Source organism: Chiloscyllium punctatum, chromosome 35 (genome assembly GCF_047496795.1).
Source record: "Chiloscyllium punctatum isolate Juve2018m chromosome 35, sChiPun1.3, whole genome shotgun sequence".
NCBI classification, from domain to species: Eukaryota; Metazoa; Chordata; class Chondrichthyes; order Orectolobiformes; family Hemiscylliidae; genus Chiloscyllium; species Chiloscyllium punctatum.
In genome coordinates this window covers 5,025,979-5,039,618 of record NC_092773.1, presented here as the reverse complement: position 1 = coordinate 5,039,618, position 13,640 = coordinate 5,025,979, and the positions used below count along the sequence as shown (strand labels likewise).

General features: G+C 44.2%; 1 protein-coding gene across 3 annotated transcripts in view; it reads left to right on the top strand.

The window, feature by feature from the left end:
• The window catches only part of LOC140459586 (transcription factor 7-like 2), a 50,349-nt gene that overhangs the window by 23,403 nt on the left and 13,306 nt on the right, over positions 1 to 13,640 (top strand). For 2 of the 3 annotated variants that reach the window (XM_072553833.1, XM_072553832.1), the window contains 3 exons: positions 3,921 to 4,007; positions 5,726 to 5,848; positions 6,207 to 6,366. In XM_072553833.1, coding sequence (XP_072409934.1) covers positions 3,921 to 4,007; positions 5,726 to 5,848; positions 6,207 to 6,366 — 370 coding nt within the window. The remainder of the gene's footprint in view (positions 1 to 3,920; positions 4,008 to 5,725; positions 5,849 to 6,206; positions 6,367 to 13,640) is intronic. The other variant, XM_072553834.1, reaches the window with a different exon arrangement.

The following is a 13,640-nucleotide window of genomic DNA, read 5'->3' as shown; positions in this document are numbered from 1 at the left end:
CCCCGTGTCTGCGTGTGTTTCCTCCAGGCGCTTTGGTTTCTTCTCACTGGACCTGATCGAGTGTACCCGAGAACTCTGTGGGAAGCGAGAGAAGTGATTGCTGGGCCTCTTGCTGAGATATTTGTATCATCGATAGTCACAGGTGAGGTGCCAGAAGACTGGAGGTTAGCTAATGTGGTGCCACTGTTTAAGAAGGGTGGTAAGGGAAAGCCAGGGAACTATAGACCGGTGAGCCCGATGTCGGTGATGGGCAAGTTGTTGGAGGGAATCCTGAGGAACAGGATGTATATGTATTTGAAAAGGCAAGGACTGATTAGGGATAGTCAGCATGGCTTTGTGTGTGGGAAATCATGTTTCACAAACTTGATTGAGTTTTTTGAAGAAGTAACAAAGAGGATTGATGAGGGCAGAGCAGTGGACATGATCTATATGGACTTCAGTAAGGCGTTTGACAAGGTTCCCCATGGGAGACTGATTAACAAGTTTAGATCTCATGGAATACAGGGAGAACTAGCCATTTGGATACAGAACTGGCTCAAAGGTAGAAGACAGAGGGTGGTGGTGGAGGGTTGTTTTTCAGACTGGAGGCCTGTCACCAGTGGAGTGCCACAAGGATCGGTGCTGGGTCCTCAACTTTGTCATTTACATAAATGATTTGGATGCGAGCATAAGAGATACAGTAAGTAAGTTTGCAGATGACACCAAAATTGGAGGTATAGTGGACAGCGAAGAGGATTACCTCAGATTACAACAGGATGGGCTAATGGGCTGAGAAGTGGCAGATGGAGTTTAACATGGAAAGTACAGCACAGAACAGGCCCTTTGCCCACGATGTTGTGCCAAGGTTTAATCCTCATGTAAAATATAGTAACTTAATCTACACACCCCTCAACTCACTGCTATCCATGTACATGTCCAGCAGTCGCTTAAATGTCCTTAATGACTCTGCTTCCACCACCCCAACTGGCAACACATTCCATGCATTCACAACTCTCTGCATAAAGAACCTACCTCTTATACTTTCCTTCTGATATCTTCAAACTATGACTTCTTGTACCAGTCAATCCTGTCCTGGGGACAAGTCTCTGGCTATTGGCTCTATCTATTCCTGTCATTATTTTGTATACCTCGATCAGGTCTCCTCTCTTCCTCCTTCTCTCCAGAGAGAAAGTCCGAGCTTATTCAACCTCTCTTCATAAGGCAAGCCCTCCAGTCCAGGCAGCATCCTGGTAAACCTTCTTTGCATCCTCTTCAAAGGCTCTTTCCTATAGTAGGGTGACCAGAATTGGACACAATATTCCAAGTGTGGTCTCACCAGGGACTTGTAGAGCTGCAGCAAAACGTCACGGTTCTTAAACTCAACCCCCCTGTTAATGAAAGCCTAAACACCATATGCTTTCTTAACAACCCTATCCACTTGGGTGGCAACTTTGAGGGATCTATGTACTTGCACACCCATCTCCCTCTGTTCCTCCACACTGCCAAGAATCCTGTCTTTAATCCTATATTCAGCATTCGGGTTCAACCATCCAAAATGCATCACTTCGCATTTATCCAGGTTGAACTTCATCTGCCATTTCTCAGCCCAGCTCTGCATCCTGTCTATGTCGCGCTGCAGCCTGCAGTAGCCCTCTATACTATTGACGACATCTCTAACCTTTATGTCATTTGCAAATTTACTAACCCACCCCTCAACCTCGTCATCAAAGTCATTTATAAAAACTACAAAGAACAGAGGCCCAAGAACAGAGCCCTGTGGGACCCCACTCAACGATGACCTCCAGGCAGAATACTTTCCATCTACAGCCACTCTCTGCCTTCTGTCAGCCAGTCAATTCTGAATCCGGGTAGCCAAATCCCCCTATATCCCATACTTCCTGACTTTATGAATGAGCCTACCACGGGGAACCTTATCAAATGCCTTGCTGGAGTCCACACACACCGCATCCACTGCTCGACTGTCGTTAACCTGTCTTGACACCTCCTCAAAGAACTCAATAAGATTTGTGAGGCATGACCTACCCCTCACAAAGCCATGCTGACTGCCTTTAATCACACTATGCTTTGCTAAATAGTCATAAATTCTATCCCTCAGAATTCTTTCCAAGACTTTCCTGACCACAGATGTAAGACTGACTTGCCTTTAATTGTCAGGGATTTCCCTATTACCCTCCTTGAAAAGAGGAACAACATTCGCCTCCTTCCAATCCTCCGGTACAACTCCTGTGGAGAGTGAGGAGGCAAACATCCTTGCCAGCGGCTTAACAACCTCCTTTCTCGCTTCCCGGAGCAGCCTAGGATAAATCTGGTCTGGCCCTGGGGACTTATCAATCTTAATGTTTCCAAAGTTTCTAGCACATCAACTTCATCAACCTTGATCTGGTCCAGCTCCTCTATTCCTGCTCCTCTAAGTTTTCATTTACAACAATTTCTTTTGGTGAAAACCAAAGCAGATAGATTTCCCCTATCTGCTCTGACTCCACGCACAAGTTGCCTCCGCTATCCCTGATCGGCCCTCCCTTCTCCTTGATCATTCTCTTATTCCTCACGTATGAGTAATTCAGATAAATGCGAGTTGCTGCATTTTGGGAAAGCAAGTCTTAACAGGACTTATACACTGAATGGTAAGGTCCGAGGGAGTGTTGGTGAACAAAGAGACCTTGGAGTGCAGGTTCATAGCTCCTTGAAAGTGGAGTCACAGGTAGATAAGGATAGTGAAGAAGGCATTTTGTATGCTTTCCTTTATTGGTCAGAGTATTGAGTACAGGCGTTGGGAGGTCATGTTGCGGCTGGATAGGACATTGGTTAGGCCACTGTTGGAATATTGCGTGCAATTCTGGTCTCCTTCTATTGGAAACATGTTGTGAAACTTGAAAGGGTTCAGAAAAGAGTTACAAGGATGCTGCCAGGGTTGGAGGATCTGATCTAGAGGGAGAGGCGGAACAGGCTGGGGCTGTTTTCCCTGGAGCGTCACAGACTGAGGGGTGACCTTATAGAGGTTTACAAAATTATGAGGGGCATGGATAGGGTAAATAGGCAAAGTCTTTTCCCTGGGGTCAGGGAGTCCCGAACTAGAGGGCATAGGTTTGGGGTGAGGGGGAGGAAGATGTAAAAGAGACTTAAGTGGCAACTTTTTCACACAGATGGTGGTACATGTATGGAATGAGCTGCCAGAGGAAGTGGTGGAGCCTTGTACAATTGCAATATTTAAGAGGCATGTGGATGGGTATATGAATAGGAAGGGTTTGGAGGGATATGGGCCGGGTGCTGGTAGGTGGGATTCGATTGGGTTGGGATATCTGGTCGGCATGGACAGGTTGGACCGAAGGGTCTGTTTCCATGCTGTACATCTCAATGACTCTATGTGCAGGTTAGATGAACTGGCCATGCTGAATTGCCCATAGTATTCAGGGATGTTATAGGTTAAGTGCATTAGTCAGGGGTAAGCGTAGAGTTACAGGGGAGTGGAATGGGTCTGCGTGGGATACACTTTGGAAGGTCAATGTGGACTTGTTGGTTCAGGTGGCCTATTTCCACACTGTAGGGATTGTATGAATCTAGAATGTGGAACACCACAAAAGTTTGCCCCAATTCAGTGATGATTTTAATTGAGCAGTTGGAGTAGCCTTTGGACCCGATGTGCTTTATCTGTAAATGAAGCTCTGCGTTGTCTGGAATGTCGAGGTGGTGTTGGCTGCACCGGAACATATTTGAACATTGGGTAGTGGGTGATGTGATTGTGGCTGAGCAATTGAGTGGATGGCAGGAACTGATCCCTGGCAGTTGGTTGAAAGAAGTGGGAAGTGACTATTGAATGGCTGGGGATTGGTGGTTTTCCTTTTGTGACCTGTCACCTGTTTTTTTTGTGTTGGGTTGGCGGATGTGATTTCAGGTTGTTCACTGAGCTTCTTGTGTCGCAGGCAAAGTCCACCGCTCTATCCGATTGCAGCAGGAAGCTTCCGGCCCTCCTACCACACTGCACTGACCGTCAATGCTTCAATGTCCAGGTCTGTGGAAGGTTCTGTACCCTCTATTTTCCCTGCTGCTTTGAGTGTCCCATCAGAACAGAATAGTGTCCGCTAGTGTCCACCTGACAGTGTAGCTCTTTATCACCTCCAACCAGCTGAGGTTATTACTGGACAAGTAATCCCAGACTAAAATGTGATGGATTATGTTTTGTTTTTTGTTTTAATGAGGTGGCCTCTCAAACTAGGGGTGATCGTTTAAAAATAAGCGATCACTCATCTAAAAGAGAGATGTGGATACATTTTATATTTGCGGCCCCTGTTTTTGGATTCCTTTCCAAAAGTACGCAGAGTCTTTCAATATTTTTAAGGCAGAGGTAGGCCAAGAGGATGAGAAGTTGCCGGGATATGCAGAAATGTTGAGTTAAGTTTAAAATCAGATCAGCCATAATCTTGTTGAATGTTGGAGCAGGCTCAAGAGAATGAGTGGCCTACTCCTGTTCCAAATTTATGTCTTTCAGTGAAATACTAGCATACAATGCTACAGATTTGGTTTTAACAAGAAAACAGAAGTTTCCTTTTGAAAAGGAACAAAGATGAAGTTGATTAAGCCAATTGTTCACATAGAACACAAGCTTTAAAGGTGTTGGAACACATGACACTCATTGAAATACAATTCCACTCATCCCAACAGTACTCATACCAGAGTGAATTCCCTTCTCTCTCACTCCTGTAGGGCTTATTTTAATGGTGGTTTCAATTTCTGATGAATTTGATAGTCTCTTCCTTATGATGACTCGATACAACTGAGCTTTTCTTAACTTCTTTCTTAACTTCAAATGAATCCTTCAGGGTTACAGCCAAATACTTCTGGTCTGGACCTTTCAAACTAAAACCCTTACACTGAGGTAACCTAGTTCGAAATGATCTCCATTCTTCAGGAATTTTGTCTTGGACATTAGGCTTTAGTCAATTCTGGAAACCAAAAGCTTTCTTCAAACTGTGGGTGCTTCACCAAAGCAGAGTACAATTCCAAACACTTCTGATCTTCCTGTCTTCCTTGGTCCCTCTCTGCACCTTTCCCACTCATTTAACATATCTGTATCCCTGTCTAGACTCCTTGTATCTTCACTCAAATTGCTTCACTACCTATTTTGATATTGTTGACAGATCCGCCAACAGTTTGTCTCTTCATCCATCTGATTCATTTTGGCTGTGAATTGTCAAGAGTCCATCACTGCCCACTGTGGCACTCTGTAGTTACAGTTTTAGTCACCGGAAATCAATGATTTATCCCAACTCTGTGTCCAGTCAGCCATTCCTCTCTCCATGCAGGCATACTACCCCCAACACCATGATCTTTTAACTCCGGGAAATCACCTTTCATGTAACACCATCTTAAACATCTTATGACAACTGGAGTGCACTACCTCTGGTTTTCTTTATCCAGCCTGCTTATGTTCAGCTCTGTAATAAATTTGACAGATGTGATTTTGCTCTCACAGTGACTGGGTGGTGTGGGTTTGGAGGGGAGGATTGGATATGGTGACACAGCTGAGAAAAGCAAGAAAAAAAATGATTTTCATACTCTCCTGGTTCTGTTAATTGTCTGTTGCATCGATGCCTTGCTACTGACCAAGCAGTAATTGAAAGTCTAGTTGAATGAGCTGCATGTACTGACCAATGGAGGGTGCTGTTCTGGTCACCTGCCACGGTCCTTTGTCCATGGATCTTCTTGACTGTTGCTTCTTCTTTGGAAGGTTTTCCCCACACATGGCTCCACCACCACATTCCTCTCATGCAACTGGAATTCCTCATCCAGCTATAACAACAGGGATCAAACAGGAGCAGCTTCACAGTCAGCCCAGTCCCAGCGAAACCCCGTAAGTTCCTTTCTAATGGTTGTTCCTTCTGAGCTTAAGCAGTAAAATGAAAAATTTGCATCTGGTTTGGCTGTTGGTCTTGATTTGGGGGCTTGACAATGGGAGGAGGTGTGATATCGAGGCCAGATATGAGCAAGGTTTCGATCTTCACTGCCATGCCTGGCAAAGGCTGCCTGAGATATTGGATTGTGTATTGCTTGCAGCTGGAAAGGAGCTTGCTCCATTGGATTTGTGTTCTCTGGGCTTAGTCTTGCTCTTACAGGAGTTGGGAAGCACAGGTGGAGCTTGGGAGGGGGCTTTTGTGATAAATCTGAATCTCCATTCTTGGTTTGTTCTTCCAAAACGTGACTCATTTCAGGAAGCCCCTGATGGTGAAGAAGGAAGATGAGAAGAGGAAGCCTCACATCAAGAAGCCCCTGAACGCCTTCATGTTGTACATGAAGGAGATGCGGGCCAAAGTCGTGGCCGAGTGCACACTAAAGGAAAGTGCTGCCATTAACCAGATCCTTGGACGCAAGGCAAGTGAGGGGCTGACTGTGGATTGGATGTTGTCAGTCTCACTGCATGGTCACTTCCATGTCATTTGAAGATAGAATCATGGAATTTTAGAGTACAAAAGGAGACCATTCAGCCCAGAGTGTCTGAATCCACTCCTGAAAAAGCTACCCAGGTAGTCCCATTCTCCAGCCCTCTGAATTCATGTCTTTTGAAATTAACTCGAATAGTCTCCCTGATGGTGCATTCCAACTTATCACAGTGAATAAAGTGAGTTTGTCCTCCCCTAACTCCCAGTCTCTTGCTGATGATCTTGAAATTGTGACACAAAATTACTGATATGCTAGCTGGTCATAGTCATTATTTACCCAATCAAAATTGTTCACAATTTTGAATATCTCAGTAAGGTCTCCTCTTAATCTTCTCTGCTCCAAGGAGAATAAGCCCAATATCTCTAATCTTTCAATGTATCTAAAATCCCTCATTCATGGTATCATTCTATCCAATCTCCTTTGCACTCTCTCCAGGGCTTTAACATCTTTCCTTTACTAAGGTGCCCAGAATTGAACACAATACTCTCAATGTGAGCTGACCAATGGTTTCTTTTTAAAGAGGTGTAGCATCACTTCCTTGCTTTTATACACTATGCCTCTATTTGTGAACCCAAGGGTTGAATAAGCCTTCTTGATAACTGTTTCAACTTGCCTGGCCACCTTCACTGTATTATGCATGTGGATTCCCTGTGTTCCTGTACTCCCCTCAGAGTTGTACCATTAGCCTGTGTTGTCTCTTCATGTTTCTTTTACCAAAATGCATGACTTCACATTTCTCTGCATTGAACTTCATCTGCCAGGTGGGAGACCATTTGGCCACTTGTCAATGTTCCTCAGAAGTCGCTCGGTGTTATCCTCACAATTCACTATTCTCCTTAACTTGGTATCATTTGTAAATTTAGAGATTTTTGCTTCAACACCCATCTCCAGATCATTTCTATAAATCATTAAAAGCAAGGGTCCCAAAGCCAATCCCTGGGGGACACCACTTTCAACCTGTCTCCAAACCGGAAAATATCCATCTATACCGATGGTATCTTTTAGCCAACTTCTAAACCATGTTGCTAAGGACCCATTCATTGCAAACATTCCTAATTTGCTAACCAACCTGCCATATGCTACTATTTCAAATGCTTTCTGAAAGTCAAATATACAACATTTACGGCACTACTCTCATCCATTTCCTGTCTCAAAGCACGCAAATGAATTTGTCAAACGTGACCAACCCTTGACAAAGCCATGTTGACTTTGAGTACTAACTGAATATTACTTTGTCAGTATTATGGCGTCTGTCAGTTTTTCCATTATTGACAGCATTAGTTTCCTGGGTTAGCCTTTGTCTGTTTCTAAGCCAACAGTTTTACCTTTGCAATCCTCCAGTCCCTCAGGGCCCATCCTGTGTTCAGAGAGACCTTGAAAGTTGATGATACAGTAGTTCCTCTATACCGTGATGGTTGTGTTCTTGTGTAACCTTGCATTGTAGAAAAATTGCATTTTAGAAACAGCGCTTAAGAGTGTGGGCAATGTAATTGTGATATGGCCAACACATGTTTAAAAGTTAATGCTTTAGGAACAGTGTCCCCAATTCAGCAATTGGGTGATAGCGAATTTGCATTAACGAAACATGTGTTATGCTAAAATGACCTGTAGCCAGAATTGCGGATGGAGAGGACCGTGGCTGTGAGCGATGCTCTTAGTTTTGCAGTTTTTTTCTTAGGGCTCAGCTGGATTTACTCACTTCCTTGGGGTAATAGTTGCTGTGTTTACAAGCTTTGCATTGTTTATGAAATTTTTTAATAAAAATCAAAAACAAAGCTACTTTAAAAAGGAGGAGAGAGAGAGAGTGGGAGAGCGACTGTGTGGCAAGGTCGGAGACTGAACAATTGCATATGCCTCAGTGATCGCCTTTTTACCAAGCAGCCAACTAGCGTAGTTTCACAGATGTCAGATTGAGAAATTGAACAAGCTATCTGGAGATGAGATTTCACTGAAATAACAAACGAGCAATGCAGTTTCATAATTGTATTTGAGATCTGATCTCCAGCTTCACGTGCGGCTATGGCGGTATCAGTGATTTAAAAAGAAAATCACTGCCTGAAATGACAGGATAAGAGGACAACGTTTTGTTTCTTTGAGTCTGATCAGCTAGGCATTTGATTGTAAGGTTCATAAACTTCTAAATTTTAATCTGTTTTTAATTACAAATAGACAAAGATAGGTGAGGACCCGGAATCAATCATCCCCATGGAAGAGGTCGTGTTGGGCAAGCAAATGGAGCTAAGGATAGATAAGTCTCCTGGCCCTGATGGAATGCATCCTGGGGATTAAAAGAGATGGAGAAATAACAAGTGCCCTCGCGGTCATTTTCCAAAGTTTGCTGAACTCTGGGATTGGAAACAGCAAATGTGACGCTACTGTTTAAAAAGGGAAGTAGACAAAAGTTGGTGAATTCTAGACTGGTTAGCTTAACCTCTATAGTGGGGAAGATGCTTGAGTCTATTATCAAGGAAGAAATAACAGGGCATCTCGATAGAAGTTGTCCCATTGGGCAGACCCAGCGTGGCTTTATGAAGGGATGGTCATGCTTATGGAATCCTATGGAATCCTATGAAGACATTGCGAGGAAGGTGGACAGCAGTTCCCAATGGATGTGGTGTACCTAGATTTCCAAAAAACCTTCGACAAGGAGCCGCACAAGAGGCTGCTGAATAGGACAAGGACGCATGGCGTTAGGGGTGAAGCATTAGCACGGACAGAGAATTGGTTGACGAGCAGGATGCAAAGAGTGAGGATAAATGAGTGCTGTTCTGGCTGGCTATCAGTGACTAGTGGTGTGCCTCAGGGATTGGTATTGGGACCGCAATTATTTAGAATTTATATCGATGATTTGAAAGTGGGGACCACATGTAGGGTGTCAAAGTTTGCAGTTGAAACTAAGATGAGTGACAGAGTGAAGTGTGCAGAGGACTGTGAAACTTTGCAGAGGAACATAGGTACTTTGAGTGGGCAAAGGTCTGGAATACAATGTTAATAAATGTGAAGTCATCCATTTTGGGAGGAGTAACAGTAAAAAGGATTATTACTTCAGTGGTGAAATGTTGCAGCACGCTGCTATGCAGAGGGACCTGGGTGTCCTTGTGCATGAAGCACAGAAGGTTGGTCTGCAGGTACAAGTAATTTGAAGGTAAATGGAATTTTGTCTTTCATTACTAAAGGGATTGGGTTTAAAAGCAGGGAGGTAACATTGCAGCAGTACAGGGTGCTGGTGAGGCCACACCTGGAGTACTGTATGTAGTTTTGGTCTCCTTACCTGAGAGAGGATGTACTGGCACTAGAAGGGGTGTAGAGGAAGTTCACCAGGTTGATTCCGGAGTTGAGGTTGGTTTATGAGGAGAGACTAAATAGACTAGGATTACATTAATTGGAAATTAGAAGAATTAGGGTTGGGGGGAGGAATCTTTACAGAAACATATAAAATTATGAAGGGAATAGATTAGATAGAATTAGAGAGGATGTTTCAACTGACAGGTGAAGCTAGGACAAGAGGGTATATGCTCAAGATTAGAGGGAACAGATTTAGGACTGAATTGAGAAGGAACTTCTTTGCCCAGAGGGTTGTAAATCTATGGAATTCCTTGAAGTAGTTGATGCTACTTCACTAAATGTTTTTAAGATAAGGTAGATTTTTTTTTGAACAAGAAAGGAATGGTGAAAGCGTGGGTAAGTGGAGCTGAGTCCACAAAGAGATCAGCCATGATCTTATTGAATGGTAGAGTAGACTCGACGGGCCAGGCAGCCTACTCCTCCTCTTCTGGTCTTTTGTTGTAAATCTGTAAAAGAGTATTCCCATCAGCTATGATTGAATGGCAGAGCAGACTCGATAGGCTGAATGGCCTAATTTCTGCTCCTTACTTTAGTAAGGCGTTTGATAAGGTTCCCCATGGTAGATTAATGGAGAAAGTGAAGTCACATGGAAGAGCCTTGGGAAAAGTTGACGGGCAGAGAGATCTGGGAGCGCAGGTCCACTGTACCCTGAAGGTGGCAGCACAGGTGGATAGAGTGGTCAAGAAGGCATATGGTATGCTTGCCCTCATTGGACGGGGTATTGAATATAAGAGCGCTGGCAAATCATGTTAAAATTGTACAGGACGTTGGTTTGGCCACATTTGGAATACCGTGTACAATTCAGGTCACCAGATTACCAAAAGGATGTGGACGCTTTGGAGAGGGTGCAGAGAAGGTTTATGAGGATGTTACCTGGTATGGAAGGTGCTAGTTATGAAGAGGTTTAGTAGGTTAGGTTTATTTTCATTAGGGGAAAAAAGGAGATTTGAGGGGGTCCTGATTGAGGTTTACAAAATCATGAAGGGTATAGACAGGGTGGATAGAGACAAACTTTTTCCCAGGATTCAATATCGAGAGGTCACACTTTCAAGGTGAGAGGTGGAAAGTTGAAGGGGGATACACGCGGCAAGTACTTCACACAGAGGGTGGTGGGCGTCTAAAACGTGTTGCCAGCAGAGGTGGTAGAGGCAGGCACTGTAGATTCATTTAAGATGCATCTGGACAGATGCATGAGTAGGTTGGGAGCAGAGAGATACAGATGCTTAGGAATTGGGCGGCAGGTTTGGACAGTAGATTGGCACAGGCTTAGAGGGCCGAAGGGCCTGTTCCTGCGCTGTAAATTTTCTTTGTTCTTTGTCCTATATGTTATGATCTTATTAAGGTAAGGGCATTTGTTTAATAATGTTTATACTGTGATCAGTCTCTTGGCTGACTTTCAATATTAAGGATTGGTATTTAAGTTATCGCAGAGGAGCATTTTTGAAAAGTAAGACTGTGCTATCCCTGTGTTTTTGATCCAAATATGTTGTGTTTTGTTTTTGGGTAATTTCTGGGTCTATAGATGCTTAAAGAGGCAAAAATGCTTTTTAGTATGGTGATGTGGTGTTCCTGTCAGATGTGGGGGATCAGGGAGAATTTGAATGCTCCTGGACAATGTCTGCCAGAAGTATGTTTGGTTGCGAATCCAATGGACTGCGTGGAACAGTTGGAACAGCAATTCAAGACCACGAGTACTTTACAAGAGGAAGGAATTGTGATGGATGGCAGTTTTAGGAAGTTGGAGACACTGAAGATACAGTCAGATAGATGGTTGACAGCTAGGAATGATAGGAGGGGTAACCAGGTAGTGCAGGAGTCTCCTATGGCTATCCCCATCTCACGCAGGTATGCAATTTTGGATATTGTCGGAGGGAATGGTCTCTCAGAGGAGCATAGCACTGACAGTCATGTTTTTGGTACCATGACTGGCTTGACTGTACGTCAGGTTCCAAATGATTGATTGTAACAGGGAAATCTTTGGTCTGAGGCACAGACAGACATTTCTGCGGCTGTCAGCAAGACATCAAGATGGCGTGTTGCCTCCCTGGTACCAGAGTCGAGGATGTCTCTGAGAGGGTGCAGAATAATCTGAAACGGGAGAGTTACCAGCAGGGAGATATTGAGCATGTTGATACCACTGACATAGGGAGGGAAAGGAATGAGATTCTGCACAGAGAATATAGGAAAGGAGGCAGAACATTAAAAAGTCAATCCTTGCGTGTCGTAATATCTGGACTACCATCAGTGCAACAAGCTAGTGCCAGTAGACTGGATGAATGAGTGGCTAAGGAGCTGATGCTTGGGGCAAGAATTCACATGTTTGGACCTTTGGGATCTCTACATGGGTAGAAATTACTTGTAAAAGAGTGATAGGTTACACCTGAATTGGCACGGGACCCAATATTTTTGCGGGGAGATTTGTTATTGTTACTTGGGAGGCTTTAAACTCTTAAATTGGGGGTGTGGGAACCAAAATGATGGTGAGAAAAGGCTGAGGCTGGTACAACAGATAAAGGGAGCAACTCAAATAGTCAAGGTAGACAAGGGCTTGGCAGAGAATAAGTTAAGACTGATAAATTAAACTACATTTACTTCAATGCAAGAGGGCTGGCAGCTAAGGTAGATGAACTTTCGGCATGGCTGGGAACATGGGACTGGGATATTATAGCTATTATGGAAATGAGGCACAGAGCCGTACAGGACTGGCAGCAAAACGTTTTGGGGTATCGATGCTATAGGAAGGATAGAAAAGGAGGCAAGAGCGGAAGGGGAGTGGTGTTTAATTTGATTTGGTTTATTGTTGTCACATTTACCAAGATATCGTGAAAAGTGTCGATTTGTGTGCTATCCAAGCGGATTGTAGCATACCAAGTGTGTCAAGATAGCAGAACAGAGTGCAGAATATAGTATTACAGCCACAGACAAGGTGCAGAGCGAGAAATCACCATTAACATTCGAGAGGTCTGTTCAAAAGTCAGATTGCAGAGGGGAAGAAGCTGTTCTTGAATCTGTCCATATGTGGATTCAAACCTGTATATCTTCTGCCCAAGCAGAGAGGGTGTCAATACATTGGAAGAGGTTATTTTTGGGTAGAGGGATGGTTGGGTAGTGGGGAGCCTTTTTAAAAATTAGATAATGAGCATTCAGAGACAGAATGTTTTGGTGAGTGTGAAGGGTAAGGCTGGTACATGTAGGGAATGCTGGATGACGAGAGAAATTTAGGCTCAGCTCAAGAAAAAAAAGGAGGCATATGTCAAGTGTAGAGTTGTGTGTGGTGCTGAAAAAACACATAAGGTCAGGCAGCATCCAAGGAGCAGGAGAATCAGCGTTTCGAGCATAAGCTGTTCATCAGGAAGGAGGCTTGTGAGTCAAGGGGACTGAGAGATAAATGGGAATGGGTTGGGACTGGGGGGTGTAGTGGAGGGAGGTAGCTGAGAAGGCGATAGGTAGATGGCGGTGGGGGTGATAGTGATAGGTCGGTGGGCAAGGTGGAGCAGATGGGTGGGAAGGAAGATGGACAGGTCAAGAGGCCAGTGCTGAGTTGGAAGGTGTGATCTGGTATAAGGTAGGGGGAGGGGAAACAAAGAAACTGGTAAAGTCCACATTGATCCCAAGGTGGAAGATGTGGTGTTCTTCCTCCAGGCGTCAGGTGGTGAGGCTTTGGCGATGCAGGAGGCCGAGGACCTGCATGTCCTTGGGGGAGTGGGAGGGGGAGTTAAAGTGTTTGACCATGGGACAGTGGGCTTGTTTCATGCGTGTGTCCTGGAGATGTTCTCTGAAGCATTCTACAAGTAGGTGTTCTGTCTCCCAATTTAGAGTCCTCACTTTTTTTTCCTAAGATTTCACCAGTTTCCTCATTC